Here is a 27591-nt window from a genome sequence, read left to right on the forward strand (position 1 = left end):
TACATTTTCCCAGCTCTTTTTTTTTTTTTTTTTTTTGGTTTTTGGTTTTTCGAGACAGGGTTTCTCTGTGTAGCCCTGGCTGTCCTGGAACTCACTCTGTAGACCAGGCTGGCCTCGAACTCAGAAATCCGCCTGCCTCTGCCTCCCAAGTGCTGGGATTAAAGGCGTGTACCACCACCGCTCGGCTCCCAGCTCTTAAATACAGTCCAGAATCAAAACCTACGGAATAGCACCACCCACAGTGGTCTGGATCTTCCTACAACATTGACATAGGCAAGACAAATCTACCTAGACATGTCCACTGGCCACCCTGATTTAGAAGATCTCTCGGCCGGGCGGTGGTGGCACACGCCTTTAATCCCAGCACTTGGGAGGCAGAGGCAGGCGGATTTCTGAGTTCGAGGCCAGCCTGGTCTACAGAGTGAGTTCCAGGACAGCCAGGACTGCACAGAAAAACCCTGTCTCAAAAAAAAAAAAAAAAAAAAAAAAGATCTCTCATTGAGACTCCCTTTACACGTGAATCTAGATTGTGTTGAATTGATAATTAAAACTAACCATAATGGCTGGAGAAGTAGCTCAGTATTTGAGAGCATTTGTTGTTCCTGCAGAGGGCCTGGGTTCAGTTTGCAATATTCCCATGGTAGCTCACAGCCATCTGTAGCTCTAGTTCTAGGGGATCTGGTACCCTCTTCTGGCCTCTGAGTACTAGAAACACACATGGTACATAATCATACACGTAAGTTTAACACACTCACACACAAGATCAAAGTAAATAAATTATAAACAAAACATACAAATAAAACCAAGCTTTAACCATCTTAGATCACTAAATAAAACTGAAGGATTTCAGGGACGTAGCTAAAAAAAACTAAACTTTTTATTATGAAAAATAAGTTGTCATGCTGTGTGGTGGTGCACCAGTTTAATCCCATCACTTGGAAAGCAGGGGCAGGCAGATCTCTGTGAGTTCCAGGCCAGCTTGGTCTACACGACAGCCAGGGCTACACAGAGAGAGACCTTGTCTCAAAAAACAAAACATAACAAAACAAAACAAAAATGTTTTCCTGGCCAGGTATTATGGTACACACTTTTAATCCCAGCACTCTAGAGGCAGAGATATGTTGGGGTACATTGTATGAAGATGTGTCTACATATTCAGTTGTTGATTCTGTACTACCAGAGAGCTAAATGCTGGCAGGATCTTGGTATTTTTTATTTTTCTGGCCATCACTGATCTCATATTCTGTAAATATTCATCCTTCCTCCCTAGCCTAGAGGTAATATAGAATTATATCTGATTGGCTGTAATAAAGAGATGACAGTCAATAGCTCAATAGCTGAGCAGGAAGTGGAGGGCAGAATAGGTGAGAGAGAGAGTGAAAGAGAGAGAGAGGAGAGAGAGAGAGAGTGAGAGAGAGAGAGAGAGAGAGAGAGACAGAGAGACAGAGAGACAGAGAGACAGAGAGACAGAGAAACACAGAAAGAGGAGGGGGAGGGTGGGAGAGGGAGACTGGGAGAAATGAGACATGGGAGATTCCTCAGCAGACATAGGGTGAACAGACAGACCAAAGCAGAGCTGAGAGGTAGAGCTAGCTATGTACAGACATAGTGCCAGATTTAGTCAGGTTAAGCTAGATAGCTGGCTGGGAGACTGCCCTAGCTAAAAGGCCCAACCTTTAAAATATTAAAAAAACTTCTGTGTCATTATTTATAATGCTGGCAGATCAAAGAAGATTCCACTATAGAATTAGGTAGTCCCCTGTGAGTTTAAGGCCATCCTAGTGTACATAGAAAGTTCCAGAACTGGAAAGGTTACACAGTGAGATCCTGTCTCAAAAGAAATGAACAAACAAACAAACAAACAAACCCAAAATAAATATACATTTCTAAAAAGACAATCTGTTATTTGGGGCACTACTACATAATTACAGCCATGATTCTGCATGCTTAAGAACATTAAACAAAATTGCTAAACTTGACTTTTCTTTCTTTCTCTTCTTTCTTTCTTTCTTTCTTTCTTGCATACCTGCATTCTTTCTTAATTTCTTTCTTTCTTTTGAGAAAAGAACCCATGAATTAAGGGATCATTTTATTTATTTATTTATTTATTTAAAAGGTTTATTTATTTATTTATTTATTTATTTATTTATTATATGTAAGTACACTGCAGCTGTCTTCAGGCAAAAAAGGGCATCAAATCTCATTAAAGATGGTTGTGAGCCACCATGTGGTTGCTGGGATTTGAACTCACGACCTCCAGAAGAGCAGTCAGTGCTCTTAACCACTGAGCCATCTCACCAGCCCCAAACTTGACTTTTCAATAGATGAGATGACAGATATTGTTGTAGGACTATAAGAAATACATAATCCACAATTTTTATTAATTTTTTATTACAGGAAAGCATTACATCAGAAAATTAGAAAACCAATTCCACAGCATATCCATAATAAAATAGTTTTCATTAAACAGTGTCATAGAAGCCCATTATTTCATTAATATGCTCAAGTGAGAAAGCTCATTAGCTCCCAATGTTCAGGGTCAGCATGTGGGCATAGTACTTGATCCATGTCACATCACTAAAACTTGAAAATCTTCCTGGTTTTTTTTATACTTTTCTCATCAACAGGAGGCTGCCTCTGGCTGCCAGGCTGCAGAAACTTCTTTATGGTGGGCATGTCACTGATTCGGGTTTTCAGAGCCTGCAGTTAAAAATAAGGAAGGATCCATACCCTTATGAAGGAACCCAAAGACAAAGGCAGCTTGCATCACAGCCTAGGATATCTGAGTTTTTCCACCATCTGGGTACAGTTACCAATAGGCATCCAATGACAAGAAAAATAAGATGAAGAGGGAGAAAACAGGTCACTAGCACTTTATCTGAAGATATTGTTAAGGCTTTACTAAGTTATAATCATCCTTATCTTCTCCCTTATACCTTAATCTAGTAGGTTCTGGTAGAATGCAAGGAGGTCAAAAGTCTGTCATAGATCAACTCAGAGGAGTATGAGAAAATGGAGCTGGAACTAAGTATAGGAAATATTGAATAGATGTTACCAATAAAAACACAAAATTGTTTATTGTGTCATATGATATGGTAGAAATTGAAGAAATACTTGAGGACTGAATGATATACACTTGAGTGAAGAGTGTCATAAAAGATATCAGGGAGGGAATTGGTTCATTTCTAGAATCAAAGGTAAATGAAGGCACAAGTTAAGAGAAGCTTTCTGATACAGCCAAGGTTGTTTTAAGAGGAAAGTTATTGGCACTTGTATTTACAATAAAAAGTCAAAGAGCTTTCAAATAAATAACCTAATGATGCACCTCAAAGTCTTAAACAAACAAACAAACAAGAGCAAGCCAATGTCAAAAGCAGTAGGAGACAAAAATATCAGAGAGAAATGAAGGAAAGACAGCTAAGAGAACAATAACTACATAGGCTCAGGATTTAGGTCAGTAGGCAGTGCTTGTTCAGCATGTACAAAGCTCTGAAATCAATCCCCAACACTAAATGCATGAGGTGTATGAGCACATAGCTGTAGTCCAAGTACTTGGGAAGTAGGAGTAGGAGGATTAAAGGTTGAAGGTCATCTCTAGCTACACAGTGAGTTTGAGGCCCATCTGAGGTATTTAGAATCCCATCTGCAAACAATATATAGACTCAATCAAGTAAAGAGATGGTTTTAAAAAATGAATGCAATTGAAAATGTCTAACAAATCTAACCAAAAGAAAAAGAGATGACCCAAATGCACAGCTTTAAAGATGAAAAAGAGGACAATACAATGGCTTCTGAGGAAATTCCAAAGATTATTAGTGAATATTCTGACAAGATATTCTAAAGATTATGGAAATCTAGGAAATAATAGATAAGTAAATAGACCTGCTATCTTCCAAAATCAAACCAGAGAGTGTCAATAACTTAAAGGAGCTACAAAAGGCAAAGACAATTTGGAGACTTCCAGAAAAGCAATCCCAGGACTGCATTACTATCACTGCTGAATTCTACCAAGCCTTTAAAGATGATGGAACACTAATGCTTTCCAAACTGATTCAAGAAATAGAAGATAAGAAACTTTACCACTCTGATCCTATAAATTTAGTTAGTATAACCAAAGTGTAATACAGAAGTATTACACTTCTGTAATAGTTACTCTTGCTGAGATAACACACCATGATCAAAGGCAACTAATAGAGGAAACAGTTTATTTTGGCTTACGGTTCCAGAAGGATAGGAGTCTATCACGGTGGGAGGCATGTACCACATGGCAGGCATAGTGGCAGGAAGCTGTGAGGTCTTATCTTGAACCCCAAGAATGAAGCAGTGGGAGCAACTTGGATGTGGGGGAGACTATAAATGCCCCAAGACCACTCCACAATGACTTACTTTCTACAGCAAGGCCACTCCTCTTAAGCCTCCCCCAAAAGTGTTACCCACTGGGAACCAATTGTTCAGATATCTGAGCCTATGGAAAACATTCTCACCTAGACCATTATACCTATATCGAAACCAGATCAGGACAACAACAGAAACCAAATAGGCATATGAATGAAGAAAGGACCCACAATTCCTATAGTGTGATTTCTTACTAAACACAGACACAAACATTGTCAATAAAAGCTGTACAACAAAGCATCTGGTCCAACGTCTCACAGTATTTTGCTGGAACAGCCTACTACCAAGATGCCAGACAGAAAGATGTAGGCTGACTATGAGTCTGTGAATGAGTTCACAGAAGGTGTTTGTAAAATGTATGAAGAATCTCCTTCCTCCCTCCCTTCCTCCCTCCCTCCCTCCCTCTCTCCCTCCCTTCCTTAAGCAGTTTTATGATAATTTACAATAGAAAATGTTCTTTGCCACTTAAAGTCTCCAATCCTTGAAACTATTCACAACTACTTTATAGAATTCTAGTGTGCTAACCCTTTGGATGGGGTGGAAGTGAGGGATGACAAGGATAGTTATGTCCTCCAGGAAAGTCTTAGTGGAAAAAAAATGTTCAGTAGTTGTGGTTTAAAAATATATCAATTACAAATATCTCACTTAAGAACACATTAGGATCATATACTGTTTCATTTTGGAGATGCAAAGTTGGTTCAACATATACAAATCAAATAATACAAAACATAATACAACAATGTGGTACAGATACACAGTGGAATTTTATTCACTTATAAAGGATGGAATTATGACAATTGTAGGAGGATGAGTGAAACTGGAGATCACTGTGTTAAGCAAAATAAACTAGACTGAGGAAAACAAAGGCAAGTTTCAACCACAAATGCAAGCTATGATGTGTCATAATCTACTTTTATGTTGAGATAAAGACAATTTAAGATGGATGTGTGTGTGTGTGTGTGGCTATACAGAGAGAAGTTGATGTTTGACAGTAGAAGTGACAGCCAAGGGTAAGAAATCAGATGAAAAGAGATCATCTCTGATGAACTCTGTGCAAGGACAAAGTTACACCTAGGATGATGAACATCTTAGAGAGCAAAAGAGATGTCAGTGGAATAAGAGGATGGAGGCTGAAACAGGAGCAGGGATTCTGGGTCCTTCTTGAGTAGCACCCACCTTAAGTTTTGCTACAGAACTAGATTATTTTAAAGCCCTAGAACTTCATTTTGGAGACCTAGGGATGAGTGTGCAGAAGAAGTCTGAAGAAGACTAGATATCAAACACTACCATCCCATGCCCAAGGCAAGATTCGTGATGGGAAGTGTGAGCCAGCTCACCTGCAGCAGAGGGAAGTTGGCTATAATGTTGGCATCCAACTCTTCCATGTTGTAGATCATTTCAACCAGGTGAATATCAGCCTTGCTTAGCTTGTTACCAACGAGGTAGTCTTGTCCATGGCTCTTAAACACCTGGGGAATTCAAGGGAACATATCCTAAACACACAAAGCTGTAGAGGAACTTTAATGCAGAAACATTAAAATGCTCTGGCAAAGGATCATATCCAAAGACTTTCTAAAACCATATCATCTGGCCAGATACAAACATGCCCTGGACTAAAGTATGATCTGACTATAATACAGACATGCTCTTAACACACACCTTTAATCCCAAACAATGTAGGTAAGGTTAGTTTGAAAAAATAAAAAAGGAGCAATATTTCTAAGTGACAACTAATTGAAGGCCAGACAAAGTGATGAATCAGAGAAAGATTTGACAGAATTAGTCAGAGATAGGACACACCCAACTTTCACTAGAACAGACAGGAAAAAGAGGCAACTTAAGAGAGCAGTGAAGAGAGAGGAAAGAGAAGGCAATTTTACTAGGACAGTTTTACAGAGACAGGATGTAGGTGAAAACAGAGCAAACCAGAGGGTGAGAAGAAGCCAAAAGATTAGAAAAGATTTCCAGAGGACAAGTAGTGCCACGGACCACCCCAAAGCAGAGCAATTCAATTCCGTTAGAAGCCCAGAGAATCCAGTTTGAATCAGTCAGCTTGGTGGGGAGGTTTGAGCCAGAACAGCTGAGTTGAACCAGCCAGCCAGAGTTCAGAAAGAATAGAAAGGGGGAGCTTATTCAGCAGTAACCCTCTGAGATAACAATTACATCTGATGAATAAAAGTTACTTTTACACAGAGCCAGGGGCCCCTGCTTCTTTCTATTGAGATTTTGACTCTCAGCATTGTCTGATTAGTAGATTGGGGCTTGGAGGGGATTAGTAAATTAATAGGAGACTCTGAAGAATGGCGCCACTGCCCTTATGAGAGGATCTGGCGAGTTCTATAACCCATTGTACACTGATAAAAGTTGGTAACCCATGAAAAGGAATCAGGCCTTCATCAGTAACTACATCTGCCATCACTTTGATCTCCTTTCCAGTCTCTAGAATTGTTAAAAATTAACACCTGTTGCACAACTCTCATAGTCTGTGGCATTTAGCAAATAGCTAAGCCACACTCTAGTACTAAGACATGCTCTAAACCAATGGTTCTCAACCTGTCATTCACAACCCCTTTGGGAGTCTGCATATCAGATATTCACAATTATGAATCATAGCAGTGGCAAAATTATAGTTATCAAGTAGCAACAACATAATTTTATGGTTGGTCACCACAATATGAAGAACTGTATTAAAGGGTCACAGGATTAGGAAGGTTGAGAACCACTGCTTTAAACTCTTTTTCAATAGGGCCCTGATATGCCACACCCATTAAAGCACGTTATTCAGTAGCCCAGGCTAAGTCTTCCTGTCTCAGCCTCCTGAGTCCTGAGATTACAGGTTAAAGTCCAGCTTCCACAAACCTTTTCAAAGGCAGGGAAATAACGGTTTGTTGCTTTCTCTTTCATCAGAGCAATATTTGCCTCTTTCACCCCAGGTGGGTCAAATGGGTAGAGAATAAACATCTCATTCAAATCTGCCAACCCTTCTGAATACATATCGATCCTGAAAGACAGTAACAACACAACTGTCAATGTAGCCTGCCTGACAGTTCTTAGTATGAAAACCTTCAAGAATATCAATAGATAGCACCCCTACCTCTTCCTGCTCCTTCCTCCAGTGAGGACCTTGTATGTGTTAGACATTATGCTATTTCTATATTTACATAATATTGTTTTGAGAAATCTACAAGGAATGCATGTGTCTAACACTTTTGTTGTCCATGTGGCCAAATACAGAGAGGAGTGTTTTGGTGACCTCTCCAGAGTCATTGTCAGGACAGAACTTAGTGGAATTAACGTGTGTTCCACTGATACTGCTAATAGGATTACCTCTTCTACTTTGGCTTGTGCTATGAACAAACAAGATGTGGGTATCAGGAGTCAAAATTGTTGAACGCTCACAAATTCCTGGCACAACTTAGATGCTTCTCTGTCCTGCTGCACAGCATAAACACATTTTTAAAAAAAAAAAAGTCACAAATTCTCTCAGTGATTTTAGAGTTTCAAGATTTGCATATGTATTTTATTCATTTTATTCATTTTGTTTTCTGTAAAGAATAACATAGGTCCAGTGTAACATATTATAGGACTAGTTTTATTTTTACATATGGGGATATCCCATCACTCCAGTGTAGGCTCTTGTGTGTCTGTTGGAAAGCAGTTGATAGATAGATAGATATGCATGCATTTGCTTGTGGGCTCTCAATTCCATTCCATTGCACTGCATGTTTGGTTTTGTACCAGCCCTACACTAGTTTGGTGCCATTGCTGTGTGGTACATTTTGAGGTTAGGTACTGTAATACTGCCAGTTTTGTTCTTTGGAGGATATTGATTCATACAGTCTATCTTTTTTTGTTTGTTTGTTTGTTTGTTTGTTTTTTGAGACAGGGTTTCTCTGTGTAGCCCTGGCTGTCCTGGAACTCATTCTGTAGACCAGGCTAGCCTGGAACTCTCGAACTCAGAAATCCGCCTGTCTCTGCCTCCCAAGTGCTGGGATTAAAGGCGTGCGCCACCACCGCCCGGCTACAGTCTATCTTTTAACTGGGAAATGTAATCCATTGACATTCAAGGTTGTGGCTGAGAAACAGACACACTGCCATAGCTCTGCTCATCTTTTTCCAGTTGTGCTGTATGTTCTTTATCTCCTTCCACTTGCTTGCCTGTGTTTTGATGGTTTTCTAAGGAGGCTGTCACTGATTTCCTTGTCTTCCTTTGTGGCTCTGGTCCACTTGTGCCCTGTATACTCACCTCTGCTTTCCAGATGGAAGATATTAATACCATCCTTTGGCTTCTAGTTTAAGACCTCCTTAAGCATGGACAGTGGGACTGACCCTCTGTTGATAAACTCCCTTAGCTGTGTTTCAGTTAGTTTAGAGACTTAGACTGCAGGTGACTTGACAAGGCTTTGCTTGTTTCTATGCTTTCACTTCTGACACATTCTACCATGTGCACTACTGTCATATGATGCAATACCATCATATGATGTAATACTAGTCATATGACGTAATACCGGACATATGATGGAATACTGTAATATGCTATAATACTGTCAGACATATGATGTAACACTGTCAGCCATATGATGTAGTACTGTCATATGATGTAATATTGTTAGTCATATGATATAATACTGTCATATGATATACTCTCATGTGATGTAATATGGTCATGTGACATAATACCAGTCATAGGATATAATACTGTCATATGATATACTGTCAGTCATATGATGTAATATTGCCATATGATGAAATACTGTCATATGCCTCAGAGAGGGTATATTTTAATTGAATTTATCCAGATCTTTTGAGGTTCATAAAATGAGAATTTTTGTTTCATCTTTGTTAAGATGTAGAAAGGCACCAATAATTACTGCACTTACAGGCTTCTATACTCCTTCCTGACTCATCCCAGAACACTAATAACGTGAAGGTTCACTCACTTAATTGTGTCCCCTATGTGTTGTGTTTAGTGTGTAATCTTTTGCTTTCTTAAAAAAAAATCTGACTAGGGACTGGAGAGACAGTTCATCAGTTAACAGCACTAGTTGTTCTTCCAGAGGACCTGGGTTCAATTCCCAGTAACCACCTGGCAGCTCACAACTATCTATAAGTTCAGTCTCAAGGGATCTGACATCTTTTTTAGCCTCTTGGGCAATGCATGCATCTGATACACAGACATACATGCAGGGAAAACACCCATACACATAAAAATAAATAAAATTCTAAACTCCCTGTTGTGAAGCACTGAGGTCCTTTCCTATGCCTGTATAATTCTGTCAGGGCTATCAACTATAGTTTTCAATTACCACAATTCCTTAGTGCCAAGATTTCCAACCAGTTGTGTTTACACGTCTCTTTTTCTTTCTAAATTTCTCATCTAAATCATGAATTCTTTCTAAATTTGAGGCTTGCATTTTCTTTTTTTTCCTTTCTTTCTTTCTTTTCTTTTGTTTTGTTTTTTGATGTTGTTGTTTTCAGACAGGGTTTCTCTTTGTAGACTTGGCTATCCTGGAACTTGCTTTGTAGACCAGACTGGCCTCAAACTCAGTGATCTGCCTGCCTCTGTCTCCCAAGAGCTGGGATTAAAGGCTTGTGCCACCATGCCTGGTGGATTGCATTTTCTTTTTGATAAGTTTCATTAAAATTATTCTTTGAAATTCTTAGTCTGTTGGTTCCCTTTTATTGGGGTCTGGTTAGAGTTGTTGAGTTTCTCTGGTGGCATTTTTTTTTTTTATCTTGTTTCTTCATGCTTCCAGTGTCCCCATGTGGGTATTGGTACATTTGATGTACTTCTCCGACTTTTATGTAAGAGTGGCTTCCATAAACAAAGACTTTCTTAAATGTTGGTTGGATAGATGGCTTTGGTTTCTAAATGTTTAGTGGGCACTTCAGTGCTCAGATATGCTGCCTAAATATTTCCAGTGATACAGATGCTTTTAAAATTTTATTTTGGCTTATTATGTAAAGAATATACAAGATACTTCTAATTAGACATTTTTCTCATTTCTCCAGAAGTTTGATTATAAGGGCTGCTATGAGCTGGGTGGTGGTGGCACATGCCTTTAATCCCAGCACTTGGGAGGCAGAGGCAGGCAGATTTCTGAGTTCGAGGCCAGCCTGGTCTACAGAGTGAGTTCCAGGACAGCCAGGGTGACAGAGAGAAATCCTGTCTCGAAAAACAAAAAACAAAAAACAAAAAAAGAGCTGCTGTGAGCATTTCTGTACAAGAACAGAAGAGGGCATATTTTTTGTTTCTCTTGGATATATACACCAGGTTGTAGAACTGATGGGTCATTGATAATCCTGGATTTGATTGTTTGGGGAATTGCTAATATGTCATACTAGATCTTACTTTAATTTTTGGAGTGTTAGAAGTGTGTATACAGGTGTATAGTGGGTACACATGTCCATATATGTGCGTGTAGATGCCAGAGGTCAATGCCAGGTATATTCCAATATTCCCTTCCATCTTAAGGAGACAGACTCTCTAATAAACCTGGAGCTCAAATGTCTCTGCTAGACTGGCTGCAAGCACCTAGAATCTCTGCCTCTCAGAATTGGGGTTCCTGCTGCATCCAGCTTTTATGTGGGTGCTGGATATCACAACTCTAATCTGTATGCTTGGAAAGAAAGTATTTTACTGAATGAGTTATCTTCCCTCCCAGAGTTTTCTAAGTTTCAATGAAGTAGTTCTACCACAACTGGGTGGCAACCTGCCAACTCTGGTGGCCCTGACTCAGTCTGGCTGCTTTGGATCTACATGACATAAGCCAGGTGACTCTAGAATCTTAGGCACCTAGGTTCTATTAACCTGTGAGCATTGGACTAATCTACAAATAAACCAGTAGCTTAATTTCCTGGCCCTGAACACAGTCATTTCTGGAAATTATAAGTTGGCGACGAACTGCCATTTCTAGACAGTCCATGTTATGAGCATCCAGTCACTGAAAGCCTGCATAGCCAGAATAATGGCTCCACTTCTCTCCCCAATTCAAAGCTGATAGAGTTATCAAGCCTCTGTCCCTGTGTTGTGTCTGAGAACATCAATATCCTTGTCTATCATTACAGTCACCAGGATTCCCCCAAAGTCACTCATTGCTCATCTCCACAGGACTCTGCCATACTTAGATCCAGTATAAATACCAAAGCAGGCCTGGTGGTCATGACCCCTCCCATAGGTCTGATCATTCATTGAAGGGCTTAAATCCTTCCCATGATAACCACTGATATAGAGAAAGAGATATACTGTACAAGGCTCTCTCCTTCATGTCCTTCCCGTAGAGGTTATGTTTGCTGGAAAAATAGTTCATAATGGCTCTGGTCTGCACCAGCTTCATCCCGTCAACCTCCACCATGGGCACTTGCTGGAACATCAGAACTCCATCTTTTGGGAAAAGAAAAAAAAATATATAGGTCATATATATAGGATGAAAAGTGCTCAGATGACTAAAAGTCCAAGAAAAAAATAAGATTACTGCCTGGTAACTTAACATTTGTAATTAAATACTCTTTCTTTCTTTCTTTCTTTCTTTCTTTCTTTCTTTCTTTCTTTCTTTCTTTCTTTAGCTTCATATAGTTCTCCCCACTCTCTAGTCCTCATTCATTAGCTTGCTAATTCATTTCTGTCTTTATTTCCCATCCAGATACATATAAGGGAATTTCTTCATATTGTCTTCTGTTCATGGCCATATTTAGGAAATAGGGAGCGAACAGAATAAGGTGACCAGCTGATATCAGAGTTGGTCTAGAGAAGAATTTCTATCTAGCGTTGTGTCCTCTTCTAAGTAGAGTACCAGACACTGGGTCCAAGGAAGGCTTGAGTCCCTGGCCTTGTAGCTGGTATCCATTCCTCTTTCTTTACTTCTCCACAATCTAGTATGAACTTTCAATACTTTAGGACCACTGCACAATAAATCCTTGAGTGCTGCCAGGAATCACTTGGCCAAGCCACCAGACTGAAGAACTTAACAGGAGTGCTGGGTTTGTTTCTCTTCTTTCACTTCATGCAGTGGGTGAGTGGCGGGGGATCCTGAACTGTTTATAGCTCAAGAAAACAGTAGAAAGTACAGGAAAACTAGGAAAGACACTGGGGATGCTTTATTAGCAAATACTCAGCAGCCTGGCTCTTTTGACCTTAAGTGAGTCTCAAGTTTGCTCAAAGAACCCTTCTCCTGTATATTTTAACTACTCTATGCCTCTCTGGTATCCTCACGAACCACACTACACACACACACACACACACACACACACACACACACACACACACACACACACGATCCAGAGCTTAACTCTTCTGGAAGACACCCCTATCAGGGGTCCTCAGATAATTGGGCTTACCACTTCTTAACTTCTCCAAGTCTTCATTAGTGTGTATAAACTTCTCTTCATACTAGAAAGAAGAAACAGCAAAGGAGTTATTATTTTTTCTTCAGTAACGTAGGCTTCTGAATTTGAGTCCATTCTCTTTGATATGTGGTGTGAATGAGGTAATACTTTGAAGTTTGGTAATATATGCAACAACATGCTTACAGCTTTTTGGAAATTTATATCTGACCTGTCAAGAAGAGAACACAACTCAGAGCATGCAGCTTATCCTGAAGGTAATCTCATTCCTACTCTCTTCCCCATCAAGAACTATGGCAACTACACAATTAGGGAGGGATTTCACAAAAAAGGAAATCCTGCAATGCTCTTCTGATTGAGAAGCTCTAAGATCTCAGAAGAGTCTGCACCTCCAAGAGAGATTGTTGGGTCTGCAGTACAAGATATTACATGGACCAAAAGTCTGTTCTAGCTAGCTTTAGTTGTCAACTTGACAGAGCCCATAGTTATCTCAACTAGGGAATCTCTTCAATCAGGCCCATGGACATGTTTGTGAGGCACCTTCTTCATTGTTAATTGATGTAGGAGGGCCCAGCCCACCATGGGTGGTGCTATCCTTAGGCAACTGGGCCTAAACTATAAAAGGAAGAGAGCCAAGAAAGCCAGAAAAGCAAGCCAGTAAGCAGCATTGCTCCATGGTTTCTGTCTCTGTCTGAGTTCCTACCTCAGCTTCCTTCAATGATTAGCTTTAATGTAAGCTAAATAAAACCTTTACTTCCAAAACTAGTTTTGGGCAGCAATATATAATATATAATATATAATATATAATATATAAAATAAAATATATATAAAAAAATATATATATATATATGCTTATATATATGCTTATATATATGCTTCAAATGATGTAGATGACATGAGTCCTGGTGTCATATAGCATAGTTCAACTGTTAGCTAGAATTTCCTTTTCTGGGATATATGGAAATTCATGGTAGACATCTCAGTTGAAAGAAAGGTTCATACTTATATGTATACATAGTTCATATGGATATATTATGTGTATGGGTGTTTTACCAGAATGTATGCCTATGTACTCTTGTATGCCTGGTGCTTTCAGAGGCCAGAAGGGGGCATTAGATTCTCTGAAATTGAAGATACAAATAGGTGTAAACCACCAAGTGGATGTTATAAATCAGACATGGGTCTTCTGGAAGAGAAGGTCTTAACAACTGGATCATCTCTCCAGGCCCTATTCAGTTTTATCATAAAAACAGAAAGCAAACCAGGACAGTCTCATACTTTTACTATGTGGCTTCTGCTTAGTTTATAATTTACATTATTGCTGCAGATGACCTGAGTCCTGGATGTCATATAGCACAGTATCAACTCTTCTTAGCTGGAATCTCCTCTCCTGAAAAATAATGGAACTTTGAGGTAGATTTCTCAGTTTAAAGAAAGATTCATAGTTCTCACAGTAAAGTAAATAACAAAAAGGATGACTTTATGATTTTGTGCGGTGGGTTGCATATTTCCACAAAAAAATTTAACCATGGTCGACCAGGTGGCTTAGCTGGTAAAGGCATTTGCTAGCATTTCGGACAAAGTAAGTTTGATCCTTGTAGCTCATAAGGTAGCAGAATACAGCAAACTCCTGTGAGTTATCCTCTGGCCCCTACCTGTACATCTACAGCATTTGTATACATACACATGAAAACATATACACAAAATAAAATTATAAAAATATTAAGCAAAATGTTAGGGTTCTGATGATTTCGAAAGTTCATTCTAACGCTTTAATTTTTTTGTGTGTATTTATCTGACCTTGAAATCCTTGTTAACACTCAGTCTCAATATTGGAATATGTACAGTTATATCAACCTATGTTTTGCTTTGTTACAAGAAATAATCTACTACAAACCGCTTAGAAATGTTCAGAGTGGTGTGTGTGTGTGTGTGTGTGTGTGCCCGCGTGAATTCTTCCAGACAGATGATATGTCAGAATTCTAATGGATTCCTTGCTATTTCATCACACTCTCTTTTCATTTCCTTTTTCTTTAAAGCAGTTGAATGCTGGTGACGGACTACTCTGTTCTTTATCTCCCTCTAGAGATTAAAGCTTATCCTGAGGGAAATCACTTTGGTAAGATAAGCAGCCCAAGACAGGGCTGTCAGAAACTGATCTGATGCTCCAAGCAGTTGCCAGTATTTGCTCCAAAGGAAACAATCAGTTTAGCCAGACATGGTGGCACTTGCCTATCCAGTGGCAGCATTCTGGAATTGAGGAAGGAGGATGACTAATTCATGGCTAGCCTGGGATGCACAGCAACACTAGTATAAAAAAAAAAAAACAAACAAAAAAAAAAACAAACCTCTATTCATGAGCTAGAGAGAGGATTGGCTGCTCTTCCAGATGATCCTGATCCAATTTATAGCACCCACATGATGGTTCACAACTGTCTTTAACACTAGTTCCAGGGGATCTGATGCCCTGTTCTGGCTTTCCTGGGCAGTAGGCATGCTTGTGGTTCAGGACATACATGCAAGGAGAACATCCATGCAGAGAAAATAAAATTTAATAAGAAACTCAAATTAGTTTTTTATATCATTTACCAAATATGCAATCATATTAGAATTGATAGAATCGGGCTGGAGAGATGGCTCAGTGGTTAAGAGCACTGACTGCTCTTCCAGAGGTCATGAGTTCAAATCCCAGCAACCACATGGTGGCTAACAACCATCTGTAATGATATCTGATGCCCTCTTGTGGGGTGTCTGAAGACAGCTACAGTGTACTTACATATAATAAATAAATAAAAATTAAAAAAAAAAGAATTGATAGAATCTACAAAAAATAAAGTCATTAGAAACAATTCTGAGTGTTTCTGTATTTTGATGCTCATATATGATCTACAGCTCGTGTGTGTGTGTGTGTGTAATTTAAGCATAATCATTTAAGATCTCACAGCATCTGTCTCTTCATTTGTAACATGGAGAATGTTTTCCATTCATCTGTTGATTTGTTTTTTAATATGAGACAGGTCTCACTGTGCTGCACAAGCTAGGCTCAAACAATCCTCCTTCAAGTGCAATTGACTGAGTAACTGCGTCCATAAGCACACACGAGTGTACCCAGGTGAGCTTCCTCAAATAAAACATGGAGTTTTCAAACTATAGAGTACAGGTATTGGCCCACATAAAATTGGACAATAAGTAATAATTCTGGTCGCAAAGGCTGTGGTGAGTTATTAGAGTTCTAAGTAGTTATAGGAATGTTTTCGTTTCTGGCATGCTTGATGGCTTGCTTGGTTGTAGATATACACTGTCACACTGCATTAGACCGTGGAGACAGCGAGGTGTTGAATGCACCAATTAGCTAAGCATTCATTCAGAAAACACATAGGGGATGAGCAGTTTTTGGAAGAGGGTCACCGAGGCTGAATGGGGTTGGTGAGTTTGGCTTTGGTGGGGATGATGGGATGTCTGGGCCTGTCATGATCAGCTTGGCGGTACAAAAGACCAAGGAGATCTGAGCAAGGGTCTGAGGGTTCAGTTCCCTCTTGAGTCAAAGGTGGTCAAGAGGAAGCCTTGATATTGAGTACATTGCTTATACCCCACATTTCTGCTTAGAACTCATTCCTCTAGAGGATGAATCATAAGGTGGACATCTGCAAGATGGGAAAACAGATTCATCATAGGAATAACACAAAGTGGAAACATACTTATTTGTATCTGTGTGCTGCTTTCTTTGACACTGAAAAGGGTCAAGCTCAAATTCCATTCGTGGCAGGAGCAAGGGTGAAGTGCAATCCTCAGGGCTGAGCATGAAGCTGAGAGAGCCCTGCCAGTATTCCTCACAGGACACGGCCTTACCCCTTAACCATTTTTTCTCCAGCTTCTATCCAAAGGCAAAATCTCCTGAGTCTGTCTATATAAAATGTCATGTATTTTGTCTCTAAATACTTCAATGTGTTCTCCACACCATAAGGACATTTTTAGAGGAGAAACTTTCCACAAATAGTTTATCACATTTAAGACAATACAAATTTGTTAGTGCTATCAAATATTCAGTATTTTTTTTGTTTGTTTGTTTTTTGTTTTTTGAGACAGGGTTTCTCTGTGTAGTCCTGGCTGTCCTGGAACTCACTTTGTAGACCAGGCTGGCCTCGAACTCAGAAATCCGCCTGCCTCTGCCTCCCAAGTGCTGGGATTAAAGGCGTGTGCCACCACCGCCCGGCCAATTCAGTACTTAGATTTCTACTTCTTATATAAATGCCGTGAATTATTTCTTTTTTCTTTTAATTTTTATTTTAAACTTTATTATAGAAAACATATAAAGAAAACCATACACTGAAATTAGTCAGACATAAAGACTATACAGCTCAGTGAACTTCTATATAGTTGGAGGTATTTATCTTTCATATTTTAAATCTCCATCCAAATGTGGGGCACATACTGTGACTAAGGTCTCAAAGTTGAGTTATTGTCTATGCTGTATGAAGATATTTTCAACTATTTACTATGACATATCTATTCATTTGTATCTTTAAAACTTATCATTTTAATGTATGAAGGTACAAGGGTTACACTCTATATGACAGCCTACCTCAGATTTGTAATCCTCCTGCCTAAATTCCTGGGAACATAAGTGTCTTAGTTAGGGTTTTACTGCTGTGAACAGATACCATGTCCAAGGCAACTCTCATAAAGGACAACATTTAATTGGGGCTGGTTAACAGGTTCAGAGGTTCAGTCCATTATCATCAAGGTGGGAGCATGGCAGCATCCAGGCAAGCATGGTATGGGAGGAGCTGAGAGTTCTACATCTTGTTCCAAAGGCAAATAGAAGACTGGCTCCCATGTAATTAGGAGGAGGGTCTCATTGCCCACCCCCACAGTGACACACTTTGTCCGAGGCCACACCTACTCCAACAAGACCACATCCATCCAACAAGGCCACACCCCCTAATACTGCCACTTCCTATGCCAAGCATATTCAAACTACCACAGTAAGATGCCTTTAGAAGCCAGAATAGGGTACAATTGTTTAGAAAACACTCAATAGGAAACACCTACTGGTTGATGTGAGGAAAGCATTTGACATGGTTAGTTTTACATTCATCTGAAGATGAATCATCTCAAAACTTACCTCTACTCCAGCTGCAGCCAAGAGCCACCGCACAGACTCCATTCTACCCCGGGCCTCATCATAATGAAATAAAGGCTTCCCCGCCATAGACGTAGCTCCTTAGATTCACTAAGTATAAATGAATGAATGAACGAATAAATGAATGAATAGAAGCTAAATGTACTTTAGGATTATAGATTACGGTTAATAATACAATACTATCTATATCTGTCCTTGTCAAGACTGGTAAAAATCGCAGTCATATCTTCTTGACCCTGATTCTTTCCATCCAAAGATCTCCATCCCGAAATTGTACCGAACCACTCCCACAATCCTAATGGCCCTCTCTTTGAGGACATAAACTGAGCAGCCTAGATCCTACAGTGGCAGATGACCTGAGGTAAACCTTGAGAGGGGAAGGGTGCAGAGGGGAGGGGGTGAGGGTTAAAGAAGACACAGAGACAAGAGATAGTTTTGGGAGGACTGTCAGTAAATGCTGCAGCCCCAAGTTTAATGAGGACAACCTTTGGCACCCCACAGTAATGTGGCAAGCAAAACCACAAGCTAGCAGAAACAACTGGTAACATTTACACAGGATATCCACCATTCTTATCTGGAGCCCTCCTTGTTCCTTCTTGCAAGGTCAATAGAATGTTCAGCTTCTTGTTTTGAGCCTCAAGTGTACTTCCTCCTAATGTTCCATGCATCAACCTGCCAAGAAATTTGGCTACCTGGAAAACATCATGCTAGGCCAGTAGACTCTGACTTGCCTTGACCTTGCCTAGGATGCAGACCTCTACACTGCTTCAGTAGCAGGCAAAAGGCTCCTGACATCTCCCCCTTTTTATTCTATACAAGCCAAAGCTGCCTCAACTATTGGCACAGGAGTGTGCCTGTCTTAGGTGTACCTCCAAGATGTGTAGATCTTACTCATCATCAGTACATGAATCCTAACATTTGTGCCCTGTCTTAGGTTGATCCACCTGTGACAGAATCTTACTCATCTTTGACTACAAGTCTCTGCAATGGGGGATGTAATCCATTAGGTTACAATCTTGAGCCACATATGATGATGGAGATCTGTACAGAAGTTCAAAAACGAATGGAGGGCACACTTAACCACAAGTGATAACAGGTAGAATTCTAAAACCATTAGGGCATTCAAGGCAAATACTGAAAAGGCCAAATGAATAAATGAAGACCAGGAAGGCATGCCCTTTCTTAATTGCTCTAACCATTCAGAGGTAGCCTTTGCACTATTTAATTGCAAGGGCTTAGCAACCTTTAGATACAAATTTTCCCAATGCAATTGAATTAAATCCAAGGAAACTTTAGCATCATGCCAGAAACCTTTAAGATGCAAATGTACCCAGTCCCTACCTTGTTGACTTTCATTACACATTTTTGAGTTAATACAAATCCACTGATATTCTACATGGCAATTGTAAGTGTGATCTCACCTCCAGCCCTTGAACTTCATCTCCTAAATACTGTACTACTTTATATAATGCATTGAAACTTTTGTTCTAGCTTTCTATCTATATCTTCTTATGTTCCTAAGGCTAAGGTAACATTCAGAAAAATCATTAACAAGATGAGCAGTTTGAACAGATTGAGACAAGGCTAGGGCTGCTGCAGTAGTGGAGGCTATAATAGATATTATAGCAAAAATCCCAGCAATGATCAATCTTATCATTCTCTTAGGCCTTTTTGAATCTCTTCAAACACTTGTAAGCCTCTATTTGCATATCAAGGTCCTGAAACATTGACTGGAAGCATATATAGTAAGTGAAGGTTGATGAAGTATCATAACAGAAGTTCCTTGAACAATGTCAGATACAATTAGTCAAATCACAGTCATAGCAAGTTTCACTGATTCTGAACCATTCATTGTGATGTTAATTTTCTCTACCAACAGTGCCTATGGTGGAAAAACTCAGGCAAGTAATCTGAACCTAGTGCTCCATCTCTGTCCAGTAGCTGTGTTAGTTGGCTTAACCTCTCCCAGGGCCATAGTAAGCTTCCAGACCTGAGTTTGCTGAAATCCAGTGTCTGGTCAATAATCCTGCTGACAGACCTCTTTCCCACTCATTGGTGTCTCCTTGTGTTCCATCCTGATTCCAGACAGTCAACAATATATCTGCCTAAGCCGGACACATTCTCCCAGTACAGCTTGTTAGTATAGCATGATCGCCACTGAAGGGTCTTATTGTTATCTCAGGTTTCCTTTCCACATGGCAAAGATGACTGAGGTGGTGGTGGTGGTGGTGGTCGTGGGGGAGTTGTGTCACACTAGAGAATGTGTCTCAATTTGGCAGCCCATATGCACACCATTTTTTTCAACCCCTGACAGGGTACATTTGACTATCTTGAGACATCCTGGTGAAGTTCCATTCTTAACAAAGCAAACTGGCAACCCTATGCCATGACCAGTATAATCAAATCTTTCTTCTTCTTTGGCTCTTCACCCAAGAGATGGCAATCCTAGCACACATGTATTGTTGACTCTCACCACAATCTCCAGACCTTCCCAGATGGAAATTATGTAAGATCAGGGGTCAGGAACATATGTCCAATATAGCTCTCCTTGAGTTGACATCAGGAAATGGCTCATCAGCATCAGCATCATGAGTTTGGTCAAGTGCTTTTTCTACATGGCGAACCAAATGCTTTAAAAGCTACTGGCACTTTCGGCATCCTGTGGAAGAACACAAAACTAGCCTCATCCCCATATTAATACTAGATTGGGACCATGCCATGTACCAGTTAGCAGGTCCTTCCATTTCACTGGGGCATAAGTATGAGTATAGTGCCATAAACTCTCAGCAGCAGAGTCCCTTGGCATCCAACGTCAAAAAATTTAAAAAACAAAACTGCTTGACCTAAACTATTTTGTGGTGAAGAAATACACAACTCCCCCTTTTTATTTTTAGAGCTCCATGGTCTCATAGCACAATTCCTTGAATTTGTGGATTGTACGGAATACACATTTTATTAGCAATGGACAGTTGGGGGCAGAAGTGCTGGAAAGCATGACTTATATACCCAGAGCCATCATTGGATTTAATCATGCTAGGTTGTCCTATCATGGCAAAGTTCTGTAAGCAATCAGTAAGAACATGCTTAGTGGCTTCTCCTGTTTGGGCAGTGGCCATAATGAAACCTGAAAAAGTATCTATGGAAACATGTACATACCTTGTCTTAGTCAGGGTTTCAATTGCTGTACAGAGCATCATGACCAAGGAGCAAGGGGAGGCAGGGTTTATTTAGCTTACACTTCCACATGGCTGTTCATCATCAAAGGAAGTGAGGACAGGAACTCAAAACAGGGCAGGAACATTAAAGCAAGAGCTGATGCAGAGGTCATGGAGGTGTGCTGCTTATGAGACTGCTTCCCCTGGCTTGCTCAGTGTCTTAGTTAGGGTTTTACTGCTGTGAACAGACACCATGACTAAGGTAACTCTTATAAGGACAACATTTAGTTGGGGCTGGCTTACAGGTTCAGAGGTTCAGTCTATTACCAACAAGGCAGGAGCATGACAGCATCCAGGTATGGATGATGTAGGAGCAGAGAGTTCTATCTCTTGTTCCTAAGGGAGCTTGGAGAAGACTGGCTTCCAGGCAGCTAGGAACAGGAAGGTCTTAAAGCCCAAACCAACAGTGACACACTTCCTCCAATGAGGCCACACCTCCAAATAGTACCATTCCCTGGGCCAAAAATATTCAAACTACCACATACCTTAACCTTCCAAATTCAGGTATGTATGCAACATTCATTTGCCGCAACTGATTGAGAACTAGACCTCTAAGATCAATACCACAATGAGCTACTGAATAATGTTCAGGACAGGAGACACATTGGTGAACAATTTGTCAGTCAACTTCCCTAGATATATGAAATTGCTTTCTTAGGCTTTGATGACTTTGATGATTTGACGCATGTAATTTTTGCAGGAGCTCCACTTGTGAAAGACCTATCATTAGAGCAGCTTTATCTGCCAAAGCATTGCCTTCTGCAAGAGGCCTTGGGTGTCCTGAATGAGCTTGAATATGTCCTATGTAGCACAATTGGGTGAGTGAGTGCTTGGAGACATTGTTGTATTGGAGAAAAAATATCTTCAACTTGGTTGTTAGCTGTATCAATGTAAGCACCATTTCTGAAACTTGTAAAGCCCTGGCAATGTACTGCTTATCAGTATACAGATTAAAGGGACAGGTATCCATCTTTTGAAATACAGCTGCAACAGCTCTAAGCTGACCTTGACCTGCCTTGACCCTGCCTAGTAGGCAGACGTCTCTGCTTCAGCAGCATGTTTTTAGTGCCGAGTGAATAAAGGGCAGATTCTCGTTTTAATCCTCATCCAATTATTATACAAGACAGTGGTATCTATACAGACATGAAGAAAACCCAACATTCAAATGCACTTCATTTGATGCCAAAATCTTGGAGTTTTCCCATGCACATCCTTAGCAAACTCCATGTTACCGTTTATTAGTGAGGTGGAAAATTCCCACTGTTGGTTCTAAGTAGCACTTTCAGGTACAGCCTGTAGTGTATGTTAAAGATAAGCATTTTGGGTTCCATTAATACTGTGCTATGCACCTGTGACCTGGCATAAGATTCTACATGCATGCCTTACTGGTACTTGCCATAGGAGGGCCATGGCTTGCTCTTTTCCACAGCACCCCTGTACTACTGACTTTCTGGGTCTGTAATCTTTGTTCTTGGACTCTATCCACTCATTGGAGGATAGTTACTAAGCAACCTCCAGTATTATACTGTAGTCTCCATAACCCTCAGCTACAACAACCAAAACTATCTCTGTACTTTGTCAACTGTTCTCTGGGAGCAATCCCTCTAGGCCACTTCCCCTCAGGGTGAGAACCACTGCTCTGTTCCATGCTGCCTGAGAGAACAGAGTATAGGAAGGAGCCAGAAGGAACCTCAGATTGAAGACCAGGCAGGGTCAGCAGCGGGCTCAGGCAAGTTCTGTATGAGGTGCACACATGGAAGCAAAAGGTTCAGCAGAAGCAGGAGTTCAGGTATTCAGACTGAGAAACACAATTCCAGATTGTTGGGTTACTCAGTCTTAGACACACGCACACACACAGACACACACATCTAGTTTACATGTAATGTATTAGTCATTTTTTAAAGTCCAAAGCAAGTTGGGCATAGTGGTGAACTCCTTTAATCCCAGTACTCAGGAGGCAGAGGCAGGTGGATCTCCGTGAGTTCAAGGCCAGCCTGGTCTATGGAGAGAGCACTAGTATAGTCAGAGCTACAAAGTAAGATCCTGTCTCAAAAACAAAAACAAACTGGAATTGTTTTTTTATTAACATAACAAGCGATGCTGAAGGCTGGTGGAGAGTGACACACCAACCTAGTGTGTTTTCTGCACTAAACAGATTTAAATCTGGTCCTGACCACGGACCTGTGCACACATGAGAAAGCAGAATGTGTCCTGAAGTGGCTGTACTTTGTGGTTGAGGAGTCATCATCCCCTTAGTTGATCACATGAGAGCTGGAAGACACCTGCCAGCCTAGACACAAAGCACCTGCCTTTTTTTTGAGGTGGGATCCTACCTGTGGGGTCAGCATCATGGAGATGCTTTCTTATACCTCAAAACTCAGGCTTCTTATCCATAGTTTATCATTAACCCCTCACCACTGTCTAAGAAAATTGCCTGCAAAGCTTAAGAGACGACTCAGCTTGTAAGAGCACCTGCTTACAGAACACCTGAGTTGGGTTCCAGCACCCTTATCAGGTGTCTCACAGCTGCTTGCAACTCCAGTTCCCAGAGATCCAGCAACCTCTCCTGGACTCCAGGGTCACCTGCACACACACATAAATATTTCCACACATAGACACATACGTGTAGTCATAAGCATCATGCTCTCCATCCATTCCAATGCTCCCTCGACAGTAACTATGAGTTCTCTGAATTCAGGTTTGCCCTGTACAACTCCAAATAACAGTGTGATTCTTTTCAGGAGGTCTCTCTGAGAGTCTGAGATTTTCCTACATAAATCATTTGTTACATTCCTTTTTCCATTGGCAGTGACTTCACGGCAGTACTGCCTCCCCTTGGTGAGTTTTATGTCTAGTGAAGTATAAGTATCTGCTCCTTTAGCAAGGTTCCCTCAAGACTCCCTACACAGTGAACTGCAGAGGATCTGAGGAACTCTGGATGTGAAGCTAGTCCTGGCATCCAACTAGTTTCCTCCCACTCATCCTCTTATTCTTCCGTGTTTATAGCCGCAAAGGCAACTTGTTTCCCAGCCCCCCACACAAAGGGATCCCCCCGGAAGTCAACATAGCCTTTTAGTGTGTCAGGTTCTGCATTATTTATTCCACAGCCAAGAATAGCACATGGCTCTGTAGCAAGAGGCAGCCATTTCTTATAGCATTCCCTATCCAGGAAGAACAGACTTAATTCAGTAGTATGCTAGGACCATGCTAATACAATCTTCTTTAGTACTTGGCTGTTTAAACACAATCACTCAGATGGTGGCAGTCTCCAGGGGCTAGGCAGCCAGCTCTACAGTTGAGAGTGCGAACTGATCCTACAGAGGACCAAAGTTTAGTTCTCACCATCTACATAAGCAGCTTTCAATATTGTCTGCCAGAGTAGGAAAGTGACATTTCAAGAGAAGAGCATTTAATTGTTCTTAAGGTTGCCAAAGTAGAAAATCTAGGTCTTCTTTCTTCACTATCCTTAAATTTTTTTACATTTCCATTTTATTGCCCTTTTGAAACTTTAAACCCTGCTCATCTTTGGACTCCTCAGTATTGAAGGAGCAGGAATGGAAAAGGAGGAGAAAGACATAGTAAGAGAAAGAGAACCCAGGGATCTGAAGGAGTCCATCTGCAGGAGGAGGGAGGGGGAAGAGGAAGGAGGAGGGGGAAAGGGAGGGGGAGGAGGAGGGAGGAGGAGGGAGGAGGAGGAGGAGGAGGAGGAGGAGGAGGAGGACATAAAAGTAGGGACAGGAGAGATGAGAGATGGCCTAGCTGGTAAAGTACTTGCCCTGAAAGCCCAAAGACCAGCATTCCACCCTCAGATCCTGTGGTGGTGTTAGACCTGAGGGAATGACTGGTTAAAGCAAGCTGTACAAGGGACTGGCCACAAGACTGCCTTCCCCTAAAGCTGGGATTTCAGAGAGCAGTTTCTCACTGGCTTTTGAGTTCCCTTTTATGGGGAAGGGTTAGGGTTGATAGAGAACAGCCTTGGAGATAATTGGCTGTTAGCACCTGGATAGAAGAGTGGGGGACTCAGGGTTCAAGGCTGCCTGTGACAGATAAGTGTAAGAATACATCATGTGGAAGGAGTGTCATCACCAACTACCCAAAGCAAAGCAGTCCTCTGACCATGTGTGTGAGGTGGCTCATGGGAGCCAGCACTAACACACATTGTAGTAAACACACAAAAGTAAATAAAGGTACTACTACAATGTTCTGACAAGCCCAACAATGTGATCTCCTAACAAACAAACAGAAACGCAGCATACGTAGTAAGCAACTGAACTGACTACAGCCTTGTCAACATACTAGCTAATTGATTACAGCCTGCCTAGTTAATTGTTTATAAATAATCATTGTTGGGCTTTTAATTGAATTTTTAATGTAATTTTAATTTTACTTATTCCCTTCAAATCCTGCTCACTGCTCCCCTGCCAGTCACCCCACCACCACCACCACCACAATCCTTCCTCCATTCTCCTCCCTCCCTCCCCTTCTCCCCTCAGTGGGTGAGGGCCTCCCAGGGTGTGTGTGCAAGAGAGAACAAGAAGAGAAGAAACAGTTTTCACTTTGTGCTGATCTTAACGTTGAACCCTTCCTGTAAAATCAACATGAAGTCCACATTCACTGGAAGACACACACTTCAGGGTGGAAGCACAGGATAAGCTGGCATTTTCAGAGAGCTAGTGACCCATGTTTACCCTGTTACTTTTCATCAACTGTGATGGTTTGTATATGCTCAGCTCAGGGAGTGGCAGTGTTAGAAGGTGTGGCCCTGTTGGAGTAGGTGTGTCACTGTGAGTGTGGGCTATAAGACCCTCATCCTAGCTGGAAGCCTGGATTCTGCTAGCAGCCTTCAAATGAAGATGTAGAACTCTCAGCTCCTCCTGCACCATGCCTGCCTGAATGTTGCCATGTTCCCTCCTTGATGATAATAGATTGAACCTGTAAGCCAGGCCCAATTAAATGCTATCCTTTATGAGAGTTGGCCTTGGCCATGGTGTCTGTTCACAGCAGTAAAACCCTAACTAAGACATCAACCCATCAAACTCTCTGCCCTTGACTCAAATTCTCTGTCCCTGGTTCCTTAATTCCTGGTTATTGTTTTTCTTCAAAAAGTAACGAAGGAAATGTAAAGAGACTGCTTGGCAGAGGCAGAGTCCTTGCAGCTCTTGCAGAGGATCAGAGTTTGAATCTCAGCACCTACATAATGAGACATGTAGCCCACAAAATGCCTCCAACCCCAGCTTAGAGGGACCTGAAGTGTTCTTCTGGGCTCCCACCCAAAGTCACATGCACCCCTCACAGGCAAATAAATTCAATAAATTTTTTTAAAAACTAATAAAAAATGCACATTGGCAGGGCAGTGGTTTGTGTGGAATGCTGTGCTCCTTTCTCATGGTGAGACCAGATAGGTTAGGGTTTGAAGACAAGGGCTACTCAGCTCCCCAGTTTCCCAAGCTATGAAGCAAACAAAGGGTTAAACATTTTTTTACTGAAAGTCTCAGAAACCCTAGGAGCTGAGGCTGTACCTAAACCCCAGCAAGCTTAAAGGAAGAAACCACACCACCAAAAGAAACCAAGCTTAGGTGTTAATTTTCAATGCTTAGAAGCCTTCAAGGCTTGCATCCCTGTCTTCCAAGCACAAGGGGGCTCAGATGCTTGTGAATTCACAGCAGCTGCTTAGCCGGCAAAAGACCTGCCGCCCACTGAGTTTGTCAACACTGTTCAAGATGGGACAAAAGCCAGGCCATCACGTGGGGCACTGAACACCAAACCAACCAACCAACCAACAAAACAGGAAAGTGGGGTGGGAACTTGGGAACAGTGGGAAGAAATGACCAAGCCGGATTATATACGTGTATGAATTATCAAAGAATAAATTAACGAAACATTTTCTAATTTTAAAGGGGGAAGGGAGGGAATTCCCCTCCCCCGCTTCCGAAGGCACTGTCTTCATCTCTCCTCTCTATGAGAGGGGAAGGAAAAAGGATTGCAGCTCTGCTGAAGAGGAAAGAAGCATTGAGGATGAGGTCCAATGTCTGCGGGGAGGCGGCTGCAGGGTTTGTAACTTTGCAGCCAGTGCTCAGAAAGGCTGTAAAATTTCCGGATTCCTCTCGCAGCCTCCCCCAGACCTGGGTGTAAGAATCTAAGGGCCGCTAATAACGATAATACAATTTCTCAAGCCATTAAACTCTCATTTTCTCATTTTCTACATTCTTCCTATCAAACAAACAAGGTAAAGGACTTTTGCTGTGTTCTCTAGGCACACGCACAAGAAAGCACGGTCTGAGGATAAACACTCCTTCCAGTGCCGAGCGAGACCTGAAGTTAAAGTACTTTTTCTAAGCGTTTAAAAGGTAGGATAGGCCAACCTGTAGGAAAAATGGCTCTGCCAGTACTCACCTCCCTGGAGAATTCTCTTTGCTCCCAAGGCAGGAAAGAGCCACAAGTGGGTTTGTTTATTCCTTAGAGTGGGGACCTTCCAGGGCCAGAGGGAGGAGTCGC

General features: G+C 41.1%; 1 protein-coding gene across 1 annotated transcript; it reads right to left on the bottom strand.

The window, feature by feature from the left end:
• Window positions 1–2360: 2360 nt before the first annotated feature.
• On the bottom strand, window positions 2361–27591 carry LOC114621051 (glutathione S-transferase A6). Its single transcript, XM_028767239.1, has 7 exons — window positions 27490–27591; window positions 17864–17971; window positions 12733–12784; window positions 11647–11779; window positions 7255–7396; window positions 5733–5864; window positions 2361–2700 (listed from the first exon to the last, which is right to left on the bottom strand). Exons 2-7 carry the CDS (start codon window positions 17948–17950, stop codon window positions 2578–2580), a joined length of 669 nt encoding a protein of 222 aa, XP_028623072.1. The 5' UTR covers window positions 17951–17971; window positions 27490–27591; the 3' UTR covers window positions 2361–2577.

The sequence above is a fragment of the Grammomys surdaster genome, unplaced genomic scaffold (assembly GCF_004785775.1).
Source record: "Grammomys surdaster isolate TR1022 unplaced genomic scaffold, NIH_TR_1.0 171, whole genome shotgun sequence".
Taxonomy (NCBI): Eukaryota; Metazoa; Chordata; class Mammalia; order Rodentia; family Muridae; genus Grammomys; species Grammomys surdaster.